Source organism: Apus apus, chromosome 3, assembly GCF_020740795.1.
Source record: "Apus apus isolate bApuApu2 chromosome 3, bApuApu2.pri.cur, whole genome shotgun sequence".
NCBI lineage: Eukaryota > Metazoa > Chordata > Aves > Apodiformes > Apodidae > Apus > Apus apus.
Genome location: NC_067284.1, coordinates 64,168,745 through 64,192,010, shown reverse-complemented (window position 1 = coordinate 64,192,010; position 23,266 = coordinate 64,168,745). Strand labels below are relative to the sequence as shown.

The 23,266-nt window shown below is 36.5% G+C and overlaps 1 protein-coding gene across 10 annotated transcripts in view; it reads left to right on the top strand.

Moving 5' to 3' along the window:
• MARK1 (microtubule affinity regulating kinase 1) overlaps window positions 1-23,266 on the top strand; it is a 55,525-nt gene that overhangs the window by 14,573 nt on the left and 17,686 nt on the right. For 6 of the 10 annotated variants that reach the window (XM_051613745.1, XM_051613742.1, XM_051613743.1 and 3 more), the window contains exons 2-9: window positions 8,438-8,641; window positions 9,312-9,365; window positions 15,174-15,222; window positions 16,360-16,425; window positions 17,282-17,352; window positions 18,281-18,337; window positions 22,077-22,313; window positions 22,403-22,522. In XM_051613745.1, the coding sequence (XP_051469705.1) occupies window positions 8,438-8,641; window positions 9,312-9,365; window positions 15,174-15,222; window positions 16,360-16,425; window positions 17,282-17,352; window positions 18,281-18,337; window positions 22,077-22,313; window positions 22,403-22,522 (858 nt within the window). Of the gene's footprint in view, window positions 1-8,437; window positions 8,642-9,311; window positions 9,366-15,173; window positions 15,223-15,663; window positions 15,796-16,359; window positions 16,426-17,281; window positions 17,353-18,280; window positions 18,338-22,076; window positions 22,314-22,402; window positions 22,523-23,266 lie in introns of those variants that run through there. The other 4 variants (XM_051613746.1, XR_007888919.1, XM_051613747.1 and 1 more) reach the window with 4 other exon arrangements.

The following is a 23,266-nucleotide window of genomic DNA, read 5'->3' as shown; positions in this document are numbered from 1 at the left end:
GACATGTGTGCATCAAATAATATGTATTGCTATCAGGTTGGGTATTTTAATCGGTCGTCTCATCACTTTTTAGAAGCAGGCGTTATTTCAGAAAGTTAAAAAGACCTTGAGGTAAAATGGTCTTCAAAATAAAATGGTAATCTGTCTTGATGGATTCATTGTTGAATCCATTGGTTGAATCCAGTAACGGGAATGTAAAGACTTCAGGAATGCTGTCCAGCTTTCTAAAGGTGTAACTTAATTTTCTCTTTTACAAAGCAGAAATGTTAAGGATGTTTTGACCATGCATGTCACTCCTAAAGGGTAGCTTCTTAAGCTTGCATTGTGTGCTCTTCTGTCACACACAGTTGGTGCAGGTAAACACCACTAATAAGCAAGTTAACTTGCTTATTATTTTTGTTTAGTTTAGGGTTTTTTAGTTTTGTTTGTTGGTGGGGTTTTTGTGGTTTGTTTGGGGTTTTTTGTTGTTTTGTTTGTTTGTTGTTTTTTTTTGTTGTTTTTCCCCAGTCTTTCTGGTTTTTTACTTATTCCCATTCCACAACAAGATATCTCCTAGCTCAAGCTTCATTACTGTTGTTGATTTGCTGCTGGATTATCAATTAAAGTGTTGTGGTCAGTTTTGTTTTTTTCCATGTTCTTCCTGTCCTGCCTGTGGTTCCACAAGAGCTTAACATGGAGCTGATGTGGCCCTGTCTTCTCAGTGCTTTGTGTTGCTCTTCCTCCTTAGGCCTGCACTGGCCATTGGGAAATTGTCTGGGAGTACATATGCTCAGGGTGCAGGAGGTCACCCTGGCAAAAGATCAGCTAGGTTTTGTCTCACTTGACTCCATGTGTTCGCTCTCCACCCTGCTACCCCAGTGGTAGTGCAGTTGTAAGTGGGTGCAGGCACATGAGCAGTGTTGTCTCAGCTCCAGCAGCCATTATGCCACAAGTGGACTCTTCCAGAGTTGTTTTAGGTATGCAGTGGGCAAGGAAAGGATTCCCGTTTCATAAACTTTAAGAGAAGCTGGGATTCGTAAACTTCAAGAATGAGTTGGGATTCAGAGCGTGGTCCCAATTAGCTGTGTGTATGTTTTCCTTCTGCAGAAGTAACCCTCAGCTGGCCCAGAAGACTTGCTGTTTGATTGTGCGTGTTGGAGACTATAATCTGGTCACTCTTGTGAGCAAACATCGCCTCTTGCTGCTGTTCTCCTCATCTGGAGGCAAGGCTCATGTTTCCAGATTGGAGTCTCCAGGCTGTAGAAACAGCCCTTTCCTCTCAGTTTCAAAGTTTGATATTAAAGCATTTTCCACTTTTTGCACTTCTGCAGGCGTTTGAGTAGCTCCATGTGCTTGACATGATCCTGAACTGTAAATTGTTTCATGTCTGTTTTCTCCTGCCTTTCCTCAAGCCACTTGAAAAATGACCTGGCCGCATAATTTATAAATGCAATAAAAACTCCTGCCAGTTTCCTTTGCCAGAAGTTTCGCTTTCTGGGTGTGTTCATGTTCTTGTTTCGTTGGTTCAATTAACAATCAACATTAGCATTTTGTTTTCTTTTTGTTTTACTGAGGGTTTTTGAGCAAACTGTGAATACTGGTGCATTCAGCAGCAGTGCCCTGTAGCTGCCTGCATCTCTGGGTGCTGACAGGATGTCCTGGGTGAAGTGGGAACACTCGCTGGGAGCTCTCTGGCAGGTTTGAAGATGTTATGAAATGAGTCAAAAAAGACTGGCGTGGTTAAACTGATCACCTCCTGAGGAAAGAGCAATAGCCGGCAAGAAATGTTGAAAGAATTCTGTGTGAAGGGCAGCATTTAACTGTGTCCAGGAGGCTGCAGCAGGAATAGCCTTTCTCCTTCCTTCTCCCTCCTTTAAGTGCTTTTCTTCAGAAATACGGAGTTGTTTTCATGGCACTTTATTGTGACAAGAGAAGAAATATTTTACTTTTTTGCTTTCTAGGGCTGACTGTACCATCTACTACTATACCAAATGACAAAAATAAGTAAATGTAGGAGGATTTTAGGAAAAAATACTTTGGGTTTGTTTTTTAAATTACACACACTCCACCTGTAGTGTACTGCAGCAGCTTTTAGCTGCCTTGTCTCTGTTTTCACTGGACTAAGGGAGGGTTCAGTTTGGTTGTTGCAATTAATGGAAATGATATGGGCTGACTGTCCTGAATTAGCGCTGGAAAATCTTGTTTGTGTGTTTGGGATGAGTCAGAAAGGAAAGTGCCAGGTTGAAATAACTGTGCCGATTCTGGGCAAAATGGAACAAAGGCAGGAAGGTCCGGTTCTCCTGCACCCCTAGCCAGGGTGAGGGCTTCAGGCTCAGGGAGAAGAGGAAGCATGTTACCTTAGTTTGGGTTATAAGACTTGATTAAATAGTATGAAGGTTTTTGTTGGTTGTTTTTTTTCTGAAATATTTTGGCTGAATTCTCAGGGAAGAAACTGCATTTTTATTTTTTTTTATCCTTTAAATAAAAAGTATCTGTGATCTCATGTGATAATGAACTCCACCCTTCCATATGACATTCCTGTTGTGCTAAAATAATAATAATTGGGAGCAAGCTTACTATAATAGTACAGGACTTATGATAGGTTAGTGTCACTATATGAAAAATTACAAGTATACTGAAGAACCTTGTGTATGAAGTTTTGAAACTCACATTAGCTGTGCATGTTGCTGCATTGATAGATCATGGCCTCTGTTTTCCATCCTAGATTGCTTCAAGTACGGCACTGTAAACATCGCATCCTGTGTAGTTTGTGATTAGAAAACAATCCTGTCTCAAAGTTGGCAAACTCGCTTCTCTTATGTCTCTGAAAGCGATGTTGAACAGCATATAAGAAAAAACAAGCAAACAAACAAAACCCCAAACAAAAAATCCCCCTCCAAAACTTCTAAGGGTTTTAGATACCCTAGTGACAAGTACAGGGTGATTTTACTCAATGCTCAACATAAGTTGTATGTATGCTTTTAGAAAGGAATCTTTATTGTGTATTGACATCAAGGGATTGTATTTCATGTTACAATAGAAATGCTTTAATATTAGTTTTGAAAATTTTTAAAAATACATAATATTTCAGTTAGGAAGAAAAGGAAAGAGAAACAAGAAAAGACTAAGGGGAAGTTGCTTTGTTTAATATCTCACTTGATACTGTATATTGAACTTCATGCTTATAGTTTGGATTTTTTAAAAAAAGTTTTATATAAAATGCTTTTCAGAGTTACAACATCAGTTAATGGAAAGTTACCATATGCTTGACTGAGTCCAGCTTTATTCCCAATAATTATTTCTTGCTCATAGCTTCAAGCTCTTTCAAAGGTTGATGCCTGGAATTCGGACACATTATGTAATCTGGTATAAACAGAAAGATGCACATGCATGTGTTTGATTATTTGTGCACTTCTGGAAAGCCTGTGTAAACAGGTATGTGTTAAAGATAAAAGTCACAATTTTGTCTGATTCTCTTCTGTCTCTGCCGTGCGTTGACCTTGGTATCTGATTTGTAACCTGTATATACTTTTTCCCTCACTCTGTGTGTGTGTGTTTGTTTTTTGGGTTTGTCTGAGCCGAGTTCCATGTATTATCATGTTTCAGTGGAGCAGGTTGATTGCTTTGGGTTTTGCTGGGTTTTTTTAGTAACAAAGTTTCTATTGTGCATTCCCAATCTAGTGTGCATTTAATTGCTGATAAATTATGAAAAGAATCATGTGGGCATGCATTCAGCCTTTTTTAATTGCCCCCCTAAAGCAACTATTCACGTGTCCAAGAGGTATAAAAAAGTACAGTAGATTGTCCTCTATTAATGTTTTGATCGAGATCAGAGGTGCTTTAGAGATTCTAGTATGATGTGATGTTACATGTGGCAACAGTAGGCTGTGGTTTTGTGCAGATGTTAGATTTACCTGGAAGAGATGTGAATCCCCTTCTGGCACTGCTGACAGATCAGGTGCAGTTCAGTGTTGCTCCATGTGTTGAAACTGTAAACCTGGATCTCCAGGTGCTCTTAATATGTGATGCAGAGGAAGTAGAACTGAACATTTATATATGTTTCTACTTTGAGGTTTACCAAGATCTTTCAAAAAATTGGACACTTCTATGTTAGTTTGATTGTTACATCAGCAAAAGAAAAATTCTTGCTTGAGGTGATTTGCTGAAATTTCTTGGTCCTTAAAGAATAGCTACAGGCATCAAGCAGTTAAAACATGAGAACAGCTGGACATCCAGGACATCACTTCTCATCTTTCTCCCCTTTCCTTTCCTTGTATTGTGAATCAAAGCTGTTGCAGATAAGAGCCATTGAGATCACAGAATTCTAAACCTTTTAGACTCCCTCTTTTTTGACTCAATCTGTTTTGATTGCCTTGCAAAATTAGACAGCTGTTACAAATGCTCATGTGTATAACACATGCTAGAAAATGTTTGGAGTTATGAATATATAAATTGTCTGCAAGGAACTTGCATTCAGAACAGGAGATAATACTGAGAGAGTAAGTGTGATTATATGCCTTTTCTATCACTGCATGCTTGTACTTTACTTCCATGGACTGATTGTACCAAGGAATTTGCCTTGAGTTAATTCAAGAAGAGGAAAATGTGGGACTAAGTTTCTGTAATTGGGTGAGGTGTATTTTTAAGTAAATCAATGTGTGGAAGTTACTCCATTACTCAGAAGGACTACACAAGGCTTTGGTGTTGTTTGATTGAGAGAGACTGTGGTTAGGTGGCCAGAATGGTTTTGGGGACTAAGCTGTAAGAGCAGTTACTGTATGTGATGATGTAAGTTTAATTACAGTGTATAATCCATGAGAATACTTCTCCAGTGGCTAGTTAAGTGGCTGAAGCATGCTGAATAAGTAAAGTAGTGAAGTATACGCTTTGTATCTACTTGGTGGGGTTAGTTCTTCTGAACTTTCTTGAAGATGATAATGTGTCTGGGCATCAGGTCATCTTGCTTTTGCAAAGCTAGCCTGGGTAAACAAGACAGACAATAGCTTTAAGTCTTGGGGAAGCAATGGGGTCAGGTAAACTCTCTTGTCATTTTCATGCCATTGACTTTCTGTAACAATTTTAATGGAACATGTCAGAAACAAACCTAGGTAGGAGCAATAACTGTTAATTGAGTTCTCTTCAGTTACAATAAAAAATTGAGTGCTAGAATTACTTTTTTGATTTCTGAAAAGATGGTGGATTTTGTTTTGTATGGGTTTTTCTTTGGATTTGTTTTTTTTTAATACTTGACTAATGTACAAAATACCTAAATGACTAATACATTGTTTCAGCTCTAAACTTTTGTTACTGCTGCACCTTTTTTGTTTAAAATTGCATTTTATTTTAAGAAACATTTTATGTGTTCATTCCTAGATGTTTTATTTAACACTGACATAAATGTAACTCCCTGTATGTAGAATGTATGATATACTAGTAAGGTAGTGTTTCCTACTACATTATATATATTATCAAGTTATCTAGAGAAGTATCAGCATTCCTCATTAAAATGTTGCCTAGGAAATGCAGGTTATTAGCTGGAATTTTTTTTAGATAGCAGTATACTCCAAGGAGTATGCTGTTTTTTAGACCCTGCTTGTTTTCAGCACCCTGAACAATTTCTCAGAATTTGGATTGTTCTTCTGAAACTGTATTTTTAAATAGCCACATAGTAGCTGATGCATAATGAATGAGCATATTGTCATGGACCAGAGAGATATTAGAACTACGTAGCCAGTCTTTCTAGACAGTGTGGTTTTGCATTCTTCTGTGGAATTCAGCTTTAGCATTGTTTAAAAATAATCTTAGATAGTGTTATTTGACCTAACTTTATTTTTTTTTTCAGCATCTTAACTTAGTTATGTTTTGATTTAATTGAATGCTGATTTCTAGAAGTTGATAAGTTTCCAGTTTAAATTCCTCTGTACTTTCCAATAATAGCAAACTGTTAGTATGCAAGATAGAGGCCTATTGCGAGACTTAAGGAAAGTAATTTGAATTTCATTCAGTGCTGTTCAAATTCAGACATTATATATACATATGTGTCTCACAGACTTGGAAACCTTACCTTCTTTTATGCATGTTTACTATCATCCCTGGGTATAGCTGGGTAGCATGACTGCCTCTGAAAGTAATCTGTCTAAGAAGGAACAAGAAACTATTCGGAGGGGCTTAGTTTTTCTGTCACAAAATCCAGAATTGTCACGACTGTGAACTTTGTTATTTATTTATTTGCCTCTTCAGATTTGGTTCTTATATTGTCATTGTGATTAAATAACTGCTTTCCCTGTTTATTAAATCTGCCTTAAAGTGCCCTATCCTGTGAGGCCATCTTTTGCTTTATCTGTGACATTGTTTTTGCTTGCCTATCCAAGTGTTTATCTAAAAGATCCCTTCATGTATCTGCTGAAAACAGGCTAATCCTTTGAAGTGTGTGAAATTGGCAATTGATTTTAGGGTTGCTAATGTTTCTGGTAGTCATATTTCAAGTAGTGAAGATCTAATTGTGTGCATAAATAGATTTTTTAAAGTCTTTTAAAAGACTTTTAAAACTTAGTGGTATAGCATAGTGCCATAGCTCTGGAAAGCATTCTAGGTATTGCCATAATACTTGTAATTAGCACCATACAAATACTGATCTTGTGGAATGTTTTCTTAGGCAGGAGTTTTATTTGGGCTCTGGTGCTTCTAAATGATAATTACTATTGCTAGCATATTATTTCATGGTTGAATAAATTTGTCAGATATACAGAATCTAAACGTGCCTGGCTTGCTTGTCTCTGCAGTAATTTGAAAAATGGCTTAGCAGTGGGGATGATGAGAGACTTTTTTTTTTGCAGAGAAACTCAGGTAATGAAAAGACAAACAGAAAAATATATTTAGGACCATTCTTCTAGCCAGAGTGAATAATTAGTAATGCTGGAGGTGATCTAAGCTGACTTGTTCTACATTTGGGAAGAATATTCTGGTTGTGGTATGCTCCTTGTTTTTTCCGGTTGTGTTGCAGCTGTTTGCAAGTTTTCCCAACTCTATTAGTGCTTAGGTCCTGAAATAACTCTACTCAGCTCAGTGGGACCATTTGTAAGCCCGAGTGTTTACAGGAGGGGATTGACTTCAGGCTATAGTAAGTGCACGCTGAAGTTGGAAATGCTGCTTTAAATTCCATTTTTTATAAGAAAATAATTACTTGCATAAGTAGTGATGGATGAGATCAGCGTAGACCAATGGTAGACTGAGTATTGCAAGAAGCAGTGAAACCTCCCACTGCATTCTGGCTCTGCTTTCAGTGTAAGGACAAAGATTTAGAAAACTTTGGTCTGCAAAGAAACAGGCTGAGTTAGTGCTCTGTATGAGGATATCAAGATATCCACTTTTATACTGAAGCAGTGAATAATGGGAAAATATTAAGGTGCATTTTGAGTTTTCTTGGTGCATTATGTTTAACTGGAACTGAATGGAGCTGAGAGTAAGCATGCCTTTCTGTTACAAGAATTAAAAACTGGTCTGAGAAGACACTGTTTCTGCCTACAGTATTTCCCTGCCTTAAAATATGTAACTTAAAAGGTTAGAGGCTAAATTTTACCTGGTAAACATTTGTACCTATCTACCACTAATATTAGAATGCATTTGAATACTGAAACACTTAACACCCTTCCAACATCTTCCATTATTTTGATTTTTTCCTGGAACATGTCCCAGCCCTGTCTGTATCTTGCTCCTTTTATATTTGGAAGTTAAAGAGGACAGAAGCACTGCAGATTTTGGTGACTAACATTTAGTGTGGGATGATGTGTTGGCATGCATTAAAAATAAAATCCTTTTAGTTCTTCAGACTTTCTGAGATTTAAAATAAATTTGAGATATCATAGACCTTCCTTTTTTAAGAATAGCTTATTGTTTTTAAATAAAGATTTAGATTGTTTGTTACTTGCATGAGAACAACTGTGAGTTACAAAAAGATGCAAACAGGTTTGGGGAACAAAGCCTACTTCAAAAAATATTTTTCTCATGTTATTTGAGTGAAGAAAGTTAAGAAAAAATAATTGAGTGAAACCTTGTTTCCAAATATGCTGAAGTACAAATATTTTATGTGCCATGTATTTTTTAAACTAAACGTGGTTAGGATTAGATAAGTTTATTTGGTAGTGTAGTGTACAGTTTAGCATACTTGCATATTAAAAAAAAAACAAGTCTGTAATGGCTTGATTACTGCCTAGGTGTCTCTAGTTTTACTTTCAGAGCTGGTAAAATCTTTTTGCAGATTCTTTTTCTTGAGACATGCATCAAGGTATGCCCCAAGTCAGAATGTTTTGCTTTGGGCTACTATCCAAAGCTGTCAGTTGCATTGTAAAAGTAAATAAATTAGTCCCCTCTACACCTTTTCATGGTTTTAGTCTATTCTACTGCAACGGCCTAAAAATACAAGTAGCTAAATTCCCAACTATTTTATCTACCTTTACAGCACACCTCTGTGGATGGCTACACTGAACCACACGTCCAGCCTATCAAGTCAAGTAGCAGACAAAATATCCCCAGATGTAGAAACTCCATTACATCTACCAATGAAGAGCACCCTCACATTGGAAATTATCGCTTACTGAAAACAATAGGAAAAGGAAATTTCGCCAAAGTGAAACTAGCAAGACATGTGCTTACAGGAAGAGAGGTAAGCACTTAAATAAAAAAAAATAAAAGCAGACTGTGTTTTATATTCTCTTTGGCTACCTTTATAATAAGTATCTTTGCTATTGTATCACCTTTCTTTTCTAAATAGAACTGCATTTTTTGTCATCATAAAGGAAGATGCAAAGAGGCTGGTTTGGAATATAGGAAAAGTTAACTTAAGTGCCTGAGTTTACTCCCTCTTACCACTAACCCCTATTTTTTAAAATGTAACTTCTTGGTGAAGAGATCAAAAAGTTTGTTGCACATCAGGGGGTATTTTGGGGCTTGAAGTGGATCTGTTTGTTCCCAAGCATTTCAAAAACAAAAGAGAAATCAATAGAGAGATTTCATTGATTTTGATAATCTATACGTTGATAGATTCTTGTTATTGAGATCTATTAATAGATAGATCTTGTGTTTGGAGGACCTGGTTTTGCAGTGGACAGGATACTATTATTCTGTCCAAACAATGATGGAATTGTAAAACTAATTCCTTTGTGGTACCATATGGTGCCAAAGTTCCATATGGCTGCTGCTTGTGGATTCTAACAAGTGAGGAAATGTTGCCTGATGAAATGCATAAAAGTAGACATTTTCTCACAGAAGTATGATGTATCTTTTGTTCAAACATTTTTCTGAGTTTAATAATCTATGATTGTTTTTTTCCCAAGGTTGCTGTGAAAATAATAGATAAAACCCAGCTAAATCCTACTAGTCTCCAAAAGGTAAGAATATACCATAACATGCGGAATTCTACAAACAGCTGAACAGTGATCTTTTACTTACTTGACAAAAATGCCTGGTCCCTTTATCTTTCTAAACAAACATCTTTGTGCATGCATGACCTTGGGAGACCGTGGTATCCTACTGTTTTTGCTATAATGTGTTTATGCAGCTTGTCTGAAGGCAGTTACTCTGTGTGGTTTCTGTCTAAGCGTTGCTTCTTTACTCTTCCCCCTTCAACTTTACTCTTTGCTGACAATAAAATTTGTATCTAATTAGGTACACAAGTTGTCCACATACTAAATCGAGACATAATGCAATAAAGGATAGTATTTTTCTTGGATTTTTCTTTAATGTAGTAATTGTGTTTTGTGTACTTAGAAGACTGCCAAATTTTATGGCTTTAATGTTCTCTTTAACCTTTGTTTTCATCATCTTCCAACTTTAATAAATATTCTAAAACTCAAGGGACCTTTGGCTATTACTTTTTTGTGTATAGAATTAACAAAATGATTGAACATCATCAGAACATTCTTGTTTGTTCGTGCCTGTAGATAGAAATTCAGAAGTTCTTATTAACCCTTGTGATAAGTATTTTAATAAAACTTGGTGGGTTTCTTTGTTTGGTCTGGAGTCTTTTAATATTTACTATGCATATGTTTGGTTTTGGCTGAATCACAGAAATGTAGTATTGTCCCACTAGAGGTTGCCCATTATAAAAAGAAATAGCATATTTGTTATTTACAAATACTAGACTGCCACTGTCTGTACCTGTATAATGAAAGAGACTAGGGTTTATTGCTGTTCTTTTATCTCTGGCTGCTGTTACATTTATTTTATTGTTTAAACAGCTTTTGTTTCATTTTTTTTTTTTTAATTATTTTATTTGCTTGCTTTAATTTCTCTTCTGTTGTATTTTTGTTTGAGTGTAGGTTCTTCAGAGCTTTACTCTTTAAAGCAATCTGCTGTGCAGAGTGCATGCAAAAGCTTTGCTATCCTTAAGTCCTATATTAAGCAAATCTCTTTGCTAATATTTGAGCTAGTGAAGAGGGACCCACAGAGGCAGTATGTGACAGAGCATGTGGGGGTAATTCTGTGTTCTTGTTTCCTACCTATCTTGGTATATACACTTGGACACTCATTGTTGACCAATGAGAGGGTAAACAAATGTTAAAACTTTCTGGAAAACTAAGCATGAAAAACTTACCATTAAAGCAGTTATCCCAGAATTAAATAACTTTTATTTCACACAAAAATATTCAATAATAATTCAATAAATCATTCTAAGTATAATTAGAACTTTCATAGCCTACAAAGGATGCTGTCATGCTGCACAAGTAGTACACAAAATACTAAGACATTGCTGCTGTTACTGGTTTTTGAGTGTGAAGCTGATAAGATGAATATTTTTAGTTACTGTTAGAAGCAGCTTATAGCAGATCTAAGAGCCAAAGTTAAAATTACTGATTTAACCACAATTCTATTCTTCTTGAATAATTTCTGGAAGTATTTTTCCTCATGCATCTTCTGCTTACTCTGGAAAGTGTGATAATTTGTTGGTTTTCTTTTGTAACATCTTGATTGTAATTTTCAGAAAAAAACAATATTTGTTTTGAAGCTCTAAATGTCTTCAGCTTCCTACAGTTTTCTGAGAATTTTGAGTGGAGCTCATTAATGATTCCCTGAAAGCCTCTGAGTAAGCTTAAGGATAAGTTTTACACAGTCACTTAAGCAACTGTAGTTTTTTGAAACAAATAAGGGTGGGAGGCTGTTCCATCAGCATTTTTTGAATTCTGACTTTTGGTAGTATTTTGGTGGGTCATTTGTGTATTGTAAATAAAACAATAAATTTTTCTTGTTCTGTTTTATGAAATTAGTAAGCTGGTTTTCTTTCTGCACTCAACTATTACTGAATAAACACTTTTCTAATCAATGTTTATAGATGAATGCTGGAGTATGTTACTGCTACAAAAATACCACTCCTGAGTTTGGACCCATCTAGATTAGTGTGGTTCAGAGGACAGTCTTTAGAACTTTAAAAATGGTGAATTTGATGCAGGTCAGCAAAACTTTGAGGCCCTCAGTCACTGCTGAGGATTCTTAGTTAAACAAGACAAATATGTAGTGATCTTAGGCACAGGGTCATTCCCAAAACTATTCCAGTTCTATTCACTATGACATAAATGAAACCAAGAGCAAGTAGATTTTGCCATAGTACTTGCTTCTGACCTAGTTAAGTAAAATGAGTTGGGGTGTTGTAGCTTCTCATGCACTAAACAAATATTTGAGCATGTACTTCAGCTGCTGAAAGTGTCATGCAAGTGGGGGCTGTAGTTAGTCATGGGTATGAAAGCAAAGAAAATGTTTAGTTTGTTCTTAGCCACTCTCCAGTGTTACTTATGCCATATAGTATGGGCAGGGTACTTGGAGAGATATTGTTACTTAAACCATCAGGTGTTAGGACATTACACAAGTAAGCTGACATTGTGAATTTTACGTTCTGCATCCTTATGCCTGCAGTGTGATAGTCTGAAGTTATATTTCTTGCTTCAGGACCTCTGCTTCTTTAAGTAGATAAACAACACTGAATTAAGGGAACTGCCTTTTGTTTTGATTTTGCTCGGTATGTTGTTCACATCTTACTCAGCGAGCACCTGTTTAGAAGACAGCTGGCTTTTTTGTGAACTTGCTGTCTTGATAGTAACATATTGTACTGACTGAGCTTCTTCCACTGTCATGGTTGTAATTTGTTCCCAAATGTAAATATTTGGGTTTCATCATACTTAGCATTTGTATCAGAATAGCTGTTCTGTTTTCTGCATGTCTGCTACACTGACAGGGTCTTGTACTAGCATCACTAGGATGCTTCAGAAGTAGCATTGTTTTGCTTTTTTGCAAACTGCTAGTGGAGCAAAAGGTGCTTTTTTTCTTAATAGCTCAGATTTGCAAGTGGCATTTCAGATTTTTCTTTTCTTAGTGCTCAGTGGGCTTCTTATTCTTTAAATATATCTAAACCTCAACTTAGGTTATTTCTGTTGCTAAGAAAGGCAGAGCAGAAGTAAAGAAGTAGTAGATTTGAAATATTTCAGTGTTACCTATTGAAAGCTATGCTTTTTTGCAACATCGCTCTCAGTAATAATTTAGAAACTAGAGAAGTATTCATCTTTGAAAACAAGAAAAAGTCTTGGTTAACTGAAGATTTTATGTTTGATTGTAGTGACTTAAAATAGTAAATCTAAAATGTAAATGTCAACCTGATGGCAAGCAGAAGTGTTAGCAATGGTGTGACAGAAGATCTTTGTACTTTCTGCAGTCTGTGCCCTGAAAAAATAAAACTGGAAAAACAGGAATCAAATTTTCAAGCCTTGTGCCTTTTCCATGGGTAGAAGTGTTATTAAAGTTCTGACTGTCCTCTAGTATAATTTATTCTATTGAGGCTACAACCAGTTTGCTACAGGAGGTGCTTGTTCAAGAGCTTTTTTGAATGGTAGCACTTTGTTAAGGAATGAAGAGTGGTCCTATAAATGTTTGGTGGGCTGGCAGGAGAAAGTCAGAGAGCACTTTTGCCTGAGAGAGCAGTGCACTGCTGCTCAAGAAAATACATGCACTCTTGAATTCTGGAAGCGCTACTTTCTAACAGTAAGATAGCTCGTTATATGGTCCTGCAGCTTGCCTTGTAGCAAAAGGAAAATTAATCTCACTGTTCTGCCCAGATTTCTATAAAATTAACACACTTGGCTCTGTAGAAAGTAACCATGGTCTTGTTGCTTTAATAAATCTCTTTCTTTGCATATGGAGTTACCCTGCATATTACTGAGGTGTGTAGTGACCGTTGCTTAAAGATATCTTTATTAGTAAATACAGAGGTATTGGCATAACCAGTGTTAATGCCCAGCATACTTCTGCAAGCAGAAAGGGTGGTGAGACACTGGAACAGGTTGCTTAGGGAAGCTGCAGAAGCCCCAACACCAGAAGTGTCCAAGGCCATGCTGGACGGGGCTTTGAGCAACCAGACCTAGTGGGAGGTGTCCCTGCCCATGCAGGGCGTTTGGAACTAGATAATCTATATGGTCCCTTCCAACCCAAACCGTTCTGTAATTCTATGAAAGTGGGAGGGAGGAGAAAAAGAACAGCCTGGTCAGATGTTTTCTCATGGAAGTAACTGGCTTTGAGCAAACAAGAGTATTTTCTAAAGTTAATTTCAGTGCATAGTGATAAAATAACCATGTGTTACATTTTGAACACAAGTGAACTGTATCATACTGTCCATGTTTTCTCTGATAAATGCTTTTAAAGTCTTTGCTTTCTCATTAAATTGTTTTAATGGCAATTAAAAGGCAAGTAGATGGTAACTAGCTTGAAATACTTCAAATCTAGAACTGCAATAGTATTACTTCATCAAAAGTAATCAAGAATTTCAAGAAAATGTTTCTCTGTAGTCTTGTAGAATATATGCTGAATTTCAGAAATGTTGGCTTAAATTACACAAACAGAATAAAAAAACAGCAGTGTTGTGTAAGAAAAATAATTTTAATTTCTCTTAACTTGTGGCTTTACCCATCATGAAATATAAACTAAAGTGCAACTCTTGTTTGGTCTCTGGCTTTGCATCATTGTACCCTTTTGCAAAGGTAGCATCTGAACAAATGGGACTGATTTTGAAAATGGAGAGATGTCCTCTGAGACATCAGATGAGGGAATCAGCAACAAAGCACTTCTGTGTTGAGCCAGGTGTCTCTATAAGGAGGATTGTAGCCCTAAGATGTTTTCAAAATGGCTAAGCATTACGCTGAAGCCAGTGAGTTTTTCTTCTGTCATTTCAGCATCATACTTCAGCTGCAATACAGTACTAAAGAGCACTCAGCACAATAAACAGATTTGACAATGGGGATGTTCACTTGAAGTGAAACAGTGCAAACTTACCAGTATTGACAGCCTCAAGAATAGCATAACAGAACTATGTAGTAATTTTGAGATCCTTTAACTTGAGCCCCTAGGTTAGTCTTGCTTCACCTTATATTTAATAAATAAACCCACGAATGTTAGAAATCTTAAGAGCAAAGACCTCTTGTTTCTGGTTTAAAAAAACCCACAAAAGTAAGCCCATCAGTGTCTTAAGTATATACACTTAAGTTTATAAGTTTGTGCAATTGTTTTTAATCATGTGACTCAGGACCATAAATTAGACTTGGATCAATCATAAAGAAGACTTTAATAAATCGTAAACCATCAGGTCTTGTCAGGGAGAAAGCAGACGTTGCTGTTTGAGTCCCAGTGTAAAATTTGGTAGTTGTGAGAAAAGTGACCTCCCCTGCTTCAGCTTTGTGGAGCAGCAGGACTGGGGGATGTGAGGATTCCTGGTATCTAATTCCATTTAACATCTGTGTGTTTGACTTTTCAGTAGTACTACACCTTATATTTGCACCCGCATTTATATATCTATTCAGGGTAGTCAGCTGAGCTTGCCAGTCACCAAAGAAATCAGAGCAAAGAGAGAACAAAAGGTTGCGTAAATAATCTTTTGGTTTTCATAAATGTGAAACTCCAGAAAGGGCTATAAAATTTATCTATGTCTGTTTGTACAAAGCCTAAAATTAGTCTGGTTTTTGGTATGTAGTTGGTAGTGGTTATTGTTATTTAATGTATAATAGGTAGATTATTTTTTTCTGCAGTTCATTATGTCTATATTTTCTGCTAGTGCTATTTTAGGTGGCATATGTCTCCTCTTTTTGCTATCTAAAATCGCATATGTTGCATAGCTTTTCCCTAATAAACACACTCTTAAGAAAATTGTCTTGCTTCCTTCACAGTTGTTTCGAGAAGTACGCATAATGAAGATATTGAATCATCCCAATATTGGTAGGAGCCCTGCATTTCTGCAAACCTTTTCTTCTTACACTGATCACATTTTACTCTCTTTGGCTTTATTGGAATGTACTTTACTCCTATGCTTTTGTTCATTAAACTTTCCTGAGATAATAGGACAGTGAACATTCAGTAAATGCTTCATTGTCTTATCTCCTTTATTGACTCTGCTTGAAACAAGAATTTTGCTCTGTGGAGATAAACTGCTTAGTCCAGGGAAGCCTTAAGACAAAGTAGGAGATGTTGAGTACTCTGATCTGTTGAGGGTCCCAGCTCCCCTCTATCCGTTGAAATTACTCTTGAGGCCAAAAACTACGAGTCTCTTAGGTGAAAGTAGCAAAACTCTTATTAGCTGAGTCTAGGAAAGACTCCCAGCAACTGATATTTCCAGAAAATTAGAATTACAAAGTATGTAATTTTCCCTTTCTGCTTTAGTTCTTTCACTTACCCCACAGCTTCAGGGCCCTACTTTGTGATGACAATTCTTCTGGCTGAGGAGGTCTGGACAGTCTTGTTCCAGAGACAGTTAATGGTCCTGAATCGGCCAGAGGGCTTGTTGCATACAAGGTATGGACGAGGTGTACAAGTTATTACATGCTAGGCACTCACTTCTCATCCCTTGATATGTTTGTTGCTTTTCCAGCATTCTTAGCTTCTGCTGGTTTTTTGTTGAGGGTGGCGCTGGGGGTGTGTTTGTTTTAAATGATCTGTTACTATTACAATCTGAGCAAAGTCTTTCAGACTTAATGCTTCTGGTATCCACTCAGTTGGTCAGATCTCAGATTTATACCTGGGAGCAGTTTACTAGTGAAACAGGGAAGGTTTGTATGATCTTACAGATATGTGTCAAATTAAACACTAATTTCAGCATGAACTCGTTTGTATGGTATGCATAAACTTCCAAGAAAATAGTGAAATAATATGCTTTATTATCAACCATGATTTAGAAATTAATTTTGCTTTCCCGCCCTCCAAAAAAAAAAAGTGCTAACCTAAAGGGTACAAAGTTTTTTGTATGGTTTAATATTATTGAAGGCTGTAAATTATATGCACTTCATGAGGAAGGCTTTTTTGTTTGTACTATGCTTTTGTTCCCTGCTGCAACATCTTTCTTGTTCATTTTTCTTGCAGTAAAATTATTTGAAGTTATTGAAACTGAAAAGACATTGTATTTGGTAATGGAATATGCCAGTGGGGGTAAGTGGATTCTGTTTTAAAGATAAACTGAAATATGGAAAGCCATTCCAGCTGCATGCCTAGGAATGATACAAAGATTTTATGTTTAATGGATTATTCCAATCTGGCCTTCACAACAGTCCTAGAAGACCTCCCAGAGCAGACCTTTTGTTTGCATCACGTTCTGTAAAGTAACCTGTTAGGTTTGTGCTTAAGGGTAGTTACAGTTCCAAGGTTTCTGCTGGAATATCAAGAGATATCTGGTGTTAATTCTGGCAAAAATATGACTCAGTATTTTTCCGCTATATTTAGGCAAGCACTGCTGCCTTGTTTTATCTTGAAAATGTGTACCAAAGCACTTGGAGAGAGGCAGGTCTGGGGATAAGGAACACAGGAAAGGGGACCAGCAGGATAGTAAAGAGCGGAGATGAGGATCTTAAAGGCATTTGAGCAGCTTTATGAGAAAACAGGATGGAAAAAAGAAAGTCCAGATACTGTTAAATGAAGCTTCTAGAGATACGGAAAACAAACCTGATACATAAGAAGTTGCCTGTTTCCACTGTGTCTTCTATCAATATGAATATTTTTCATTGTTATTTTTTTTGCTTGTTTCACAGGTTTTTTAAAGTAAATTTATTTTAAAATTTGAAGAAGCCTTAGTATTATGAGTTCAATTTTTGTATTTCTTGACTATTACATGTCTGAAAAATGAAATCCAATCAAACAGTAAAAAGGCATCTTTCCTGGCTGCATCTATTTCCTTCCCTACAAGAAGGGGAGGGGAGATGTGTTGTTTTCAAGCCTGTTTCGATTGTGCATGACAGTCAAAAATAAAACCTGGGAAATAGGACTGATGTTTTGTCTTTATCCTGGTCAGGAGAAGTGTTTGACTACCTAGTTGCACATGGAAGAATGAAAGAGAAAGAGGCTCGTGCAAAATTCAGGCAGGTATGACATGAATATTTGGTCTTTCCTTTGTTTCTGTGTTATTTTCAGATAGATATGTGTCAGCATACTGTTTTTACTTTTTAAAAAAATACTGATTATTGTGATAATGTTTATTAAAGCTGGAGTGGAAAAATGTCTCTTAAGAGAAAAGTATCTGCTTCCTAAATAAGTATCTAAAAATAGTAAGACCATTTTACATTCTTTTTTAGGGGATGTTCCAAGGGTCACATTTTTTTATTGTGCCTCATTTGAGATTTTAAACCTTTTCTGAATGTTTTAGAATTTAACAGATGTTCTATCTAGAGATGTTATGATATGATAACTTGTATTGCTGTGTCATATCACTTTGTTTTGTATGAAGGCATCCTGTAACAGGATTCTATATTCTTACTACATACTTTGTCATCTTACTTATTTTCTTACCCTATTTTTAGTGGTTGTTTTGTGAAAAGCTTTAATTAGATAAATAAAATTTGGTATTTTTCAGAATTAAGGTGTGTCATTATCGTGTAAAGAAACTGCTTTTAACTTGCTGTTTCATATTTGTTTTTTCTTATATGTATGTGAAAGATGTGTATGAATATGTTGAATGAAGCATTCTGTTACGGATGAATTACAGAGCTATGCTGCATGTATTTCAGAAGATAGATGCTACATCTGGCTATTGGGTTGGAGGATGGAATGATTTCCTTCTATAATGAGTGTTGCTTGATTATTTGCATTTAAAATTGATGCTTTTTCTTGTTACCTCAATGAGTATGTATTAAACTTTAAAAAAGAAATTAGCTGCTTCTGGGAATTTTTAGTTTCATTTTTTTTAGTTTCTTGCAATCTACTGAATAGCATAAAGAGCAAAAAATTACTGAATTATATAGGAAAACTTATACTGAGATTGAAATTAAATATTTCACTGATCTTGGTGTTTCAGATTGTATCTGCTGTGCAGTACTGTCATCAGAAATGCATAGTTCATCGTGATCTTAAGGTAGGCTGCTAATTTTTTTTCATTTTGCTGGTGGACAGTAGAGACTTAAATTCATTCTATATACTTTGCCACTGTCTCTGAGTGCCTCAGACTTATGAATGAGTGAACTATCCCTTGTGTTCTCAATTTTCTGAAGCACAAAAATAATGTAGCTTGCCTGCTGGAACAGGGGAGAGACAAGAATAGAATGTGTTACTTTTGTTCCAGTTTGGGCTTTAAGAAAAAGGCATGCTCTCCAAAGAATTATACCTGCTGGCATGCAGAGATCTACACATTACACATTGAAGGTGCAGAAGGTCAATTATACTAGTCAGCACTACTTAATTAAAATATGTTCATATTGCAAAATATACAAACCAGTCTTTTCTTAGTAATTCATTAAAAATATGTTAGAATTTTTGACTTCTGTTTTATACTCTAGTGTTTAATTCAGACAGAAAAATAAATCAAAGGTAAATAGCAATTAGTAAGACTGAATTTTGTTGGTGCTTTCTAGTAATCTACCTGTATACCAGACCACGTTTAAGAGTTCAGCAATTGCAGGTAAAACCTAAGCATTCAGTCTGAAGTTGTCTTTGTGCCAAGTTTAGATATCATGGGACTTAAGATGCAAGATCTTCACCCACTTAAATGTTGGCTTGTGCTCTTGCATTGATGCCTTTGTACACTTACAAAAAAACCCCACTGCTGTAGGTTCTTTTTTACTAATGTATCTAAAGACTTACGAAAAGCTGAGGTTGAATGATTCCTAAGGGTTTTTTTCACAGTTATCTTTTGTCTTCAGTTTCTTAAAATATGCTGCAGTAGGCTGTCAACATCTTCCAAATCTGTTCCCTAATATGTCGATCTGTCAGCTCCTGTGTGTGCATATGGTGCTGGATAATACGTCTTTTTCTGTTGAGTCCTCCCGGCCCCAGGACCATTGTCATCTGACGATGAAGGTGCCTGGCCAGCATTCTGAAGTCAGAATGCAAGGAAGGAAGGGGCTGGATCTCATTGAAATCTTGATTTTAAATAAATAAAATCCTCCCCATCTTCTGTGGTTTTTTGGAGCCTATGAGTGTTTTGTCAAACTCCCTGGAGCTTACTTCAGCCACTGGTGTTGAGTTTTCCAGAAGGCTGCACCCAGGGACCTATTGTCTTGGCTGGACAAGCTGCTTACACTGTTTGTTTCAGCCCTACGCTTGGCTGGGAGCAGGGAGACTGCTATCTCCTTGTGTTTATCTGGTGCTGACTTGCTCAGCCCAGCTATATTATTGAGTCTTAATGCATTAACTCCTGCAGTTCTTTAGCATCCTGCGTCTGGCTCCTTTTCCCAGAGTCCATTACAGCCTTCACCCCGTATTCATTTCTTAGTTCTGTAGCACACGTGCAGTCCCTGCATTGCTCACTGGACTGTCCAACTCCTTTGCAGCATTTGCATGGGATCCCTTCTACCATCTGTCACAAGTACTGTGCTGCTGATTTTCTTCCTTTTTGCAAGGCAGGCTCCAAAATAATTGGTTTGCTTTTTTCTCTGTCTTGTTTTGCATAGGGTTATGCTGGACTCCTTTGAAAAGTTCAGTGTTGGGTGGGATTGAGAGCCAGTCAGCCTACCCAATGGAAAAATACATTCCTCAAAGAAAAAAGGGCTGAATGTATGGCTTCGGTGTTCTCACTTTTTCCCTCCTTTCCAAATGTTTTCTGTCGTCTCTTATTTCACTAAAGTCTTCTTATATAGCTGCAAAAAAAGGAAGAAGCAATTTTAAAGTTGTCTGCATTCACATCTGCCTCTGACTTTCTCCATGGCGTCAGCACATGGAACGACTGACGTTGTTAGCACCACAAGGCAAAGGTTCTAGCAGCACTTTGGAGATTATTTTTTTTATAAGCCTTTTTGGTTTTAATAACGGGATAAATCAAATTTACCTCCATCAATATAAGTTACATCAGACTAAATGAGGAAGACATGTAAGAAAACATGCAACTTTGTCCAGGCTATATTGACAGAAGAGTAGGGAGTTCAAGGCCCGTGGGTGATTAAACTGTATCCTTTTAATTTGTATTGATTATAAGCAGCTTGCATAGAAAAGACCATAACAAATTCCAGCTTTGTCCATCCTGTGATGCACAAAACTTATCTTACCTTTTCAGTAGCTGTTAATACTTTTTTATCTGAATGTACAAGCAACAAAAGCATAGTCTTTCTACTTGGCATATTCAGAATGATTTTTCATGTTTTTGTTTGAAGTAAGGAACCTAAAACATGGGGTACTTGGGTAGCAGAGCACTGTTGAACGAGATGGACTATTGTAATTGCAGAGCAGCTGCACTGACAGTAGTGTTTTCACCACAAGGAAAATGAAGTCTTTGTGCAGTAATGTAGAAGGCTGTCAAATCTGGACAATATCTCTGTGAGTCTGTCTGCAGGCACATCAGCTGGAACCAGCTGAGATTAGAGGTTATGAAATGAGAAAATAAAATATTTTCTAGGGTAGTTAGCTTATAAAAATGGGCTGTATTTTATCCCTGATAAAGGCTAAATTCTGTTGTGCAGCTATTGGCTTGAAATACTGGTAGTTAATTGTCTTCTGTTCATTGAATGCAAGCAAAATTATTAAAATTAAAACCAACAAACTGAAACAAAATCATAGTTACTCTTTTAATCAAAGCAACTAACAAAACTGATGACTGCTTCTCTGATCCTAAACTTAAGACATTTTCATATTTCCTGTGTTCTGTTCTGAGCACAACATCTGATGAGAGCTGTGTTTCCTGTAAAGCTAATATTTGACAATTGGGTGAATCCTCTGCTCTGGCTAATGTGTGTGTTCCTGTAGAAAAGAAGGATTCCTCCACTCCTCAGTGCTGCTCTTTTGTTGCTGATATGCAGATCAAGAGCTGGGACCTGGTTAGATGACTAAAAATTACCCAGTTCTGCTGTACTTTTTTGCACAGCATTCTTGTATTTTGAGAAATGGACTTTTTTTTTTTTTATTCCCCCAGTAATGTATTAGTCTTTCTCTGACCTCACTGCTTTAATCATCTGACTGGTGTGTGATGCTAAGTGTAAGATGCTGTTCACTGACTCCACAGGTTCCTGAATACTTGCATCTACTTATATGTGATTCATTTTATTCACATGTTGATAGCTGCACAGGCATTAATATTCTTATATGTATAATATATGCATTTTTCATACACAATATAATATTTGGGTGGTAAACACTTGTGTGTGTTGTTATTGCTGAAGCAAACACTAATGATAATAGGGGAGAGAGTTTTTTAGTACAGAATACTAAGATACAGCACGTAGCTTGAAGTGTTTAATCTTGTAAGCATAAGATAACTTCTTTTAATGTCTTAAATCCCTTCTAACATTTACCCCACCAAAATGGTAGATGATATCTGGGATTTGATGAACCTGTCAAAACCTGAAACTGCAATGTCTAGAAATTTCAGATTAAAGCTGAACTAAGTTATTTCTTCCAGAAAATAAAATCTTCATCGTTGGTTCTCTAGCTGATTTTGAAGTCCATTTAGCTGCTTTGAAGTTATTTTTTCCTGAGTAAATAGTCAGTTTTGAATCTTTGCATTGTATTCAGGGGGATTAGTTTCTTTTGTTCTGCAAGAAAGATACAGATGGTGAACCATTTTAGAAAAATACATGTTTTTGCAATTACTGATAAATGATATGCTGTAACATATTGATCTTATTCTGATACATAAATTGCATTTTCCTCCTTTATTTTTCTCTTAGGCAGAAAACCTTCTACTTGATGCAGACATGAACATTAAAATTGCAGACTTTGGTTTTAGTAATGAATTTACAGTTGGTAATAAACTGGACACATTTTGTGGAAGCCCACCTTACGCTGCTCCTGAACTGTTCCAAGGAAAGAAATACGATGGTCCTGAAGTGGATGTGTGGAGCCTTGGGGTGATTTTGTACACACTAGTGAGTGGATCATTGCCGTTTGATGGTCAGAATCTAAAGGTACAGTTGCCTTAGGAAAGCTCGGCTTTTACTCTCTTTAAATTTTCTCAGTTGTTAGTAGGCTCACCTTTTAAAACTTGATTTTAAAGGAACTGAGGGAGCGAGTACTGAGAGGGAAGTACCGCATTCCATTTTATATGTCCACGGACTGTGAAAATCTGCTTAAGAAGCTACTAGTACTGAATCCAATAAAACGAGGCAGCTTGGAAGTAAGTAATTTCATCTGGGGAAAAAAAGGGGTTTCAGATTAAGAATTGCTTGAGACTTCTTTATTTTTCACTAGAAGTACTTCCTTCCTGTTTTAAGGATACAAAAGTCTCAGAAAAAAAAAATAAAATAATTTTTTTGTCCCAGAAACAGCACAGCTTGAAAATAGGAAGTGTTGGTGAATGAAAGTATAACCTTAATTACAGCTGACTAAAGACTATCATTTAAGAGCATTTCAAAGTACAAACTGCTCCCACTTGTTTTATTTGGTTAACGGAGCTAGTTCAAAATCTGTGGAGGACTGTAAGTATCTTCTGATTGGATTTTTTCAGGAAAACAGCAGCAGGCAGCATCATAAGCTACTTTTGTTTGGTCCTTTCGTTTCCCCCTTCAAGTAGCTTTGTTTCTGAATAACTGGAAAATTAACATATATAATAATACCTGCAATGTTGCTCAGCTAAAAACTGTTTTGAGGATTTCTACTGGCTTATGATTGGCGTGTAGTTTTTGTTGTGGGTTGTTTGTTTGTTTGTTTGCTGTTGGTAAATAGGGCTTTCTCTTCATGGGATGCAAATAATATCTGTGCATAACTTGTAAGGTGTCTAAAATGTTCATTGTTTTTAAGGGACTGTTTTGTTCACGTCTGCTGTGTTGGCATGTACTTGCTGGGTAACACTGGAGCTGATATTTAACAAATGTTTTCTGTAGAGTTCACTCTTAAATGCTGCTCTGTTCCATTTTGTGAC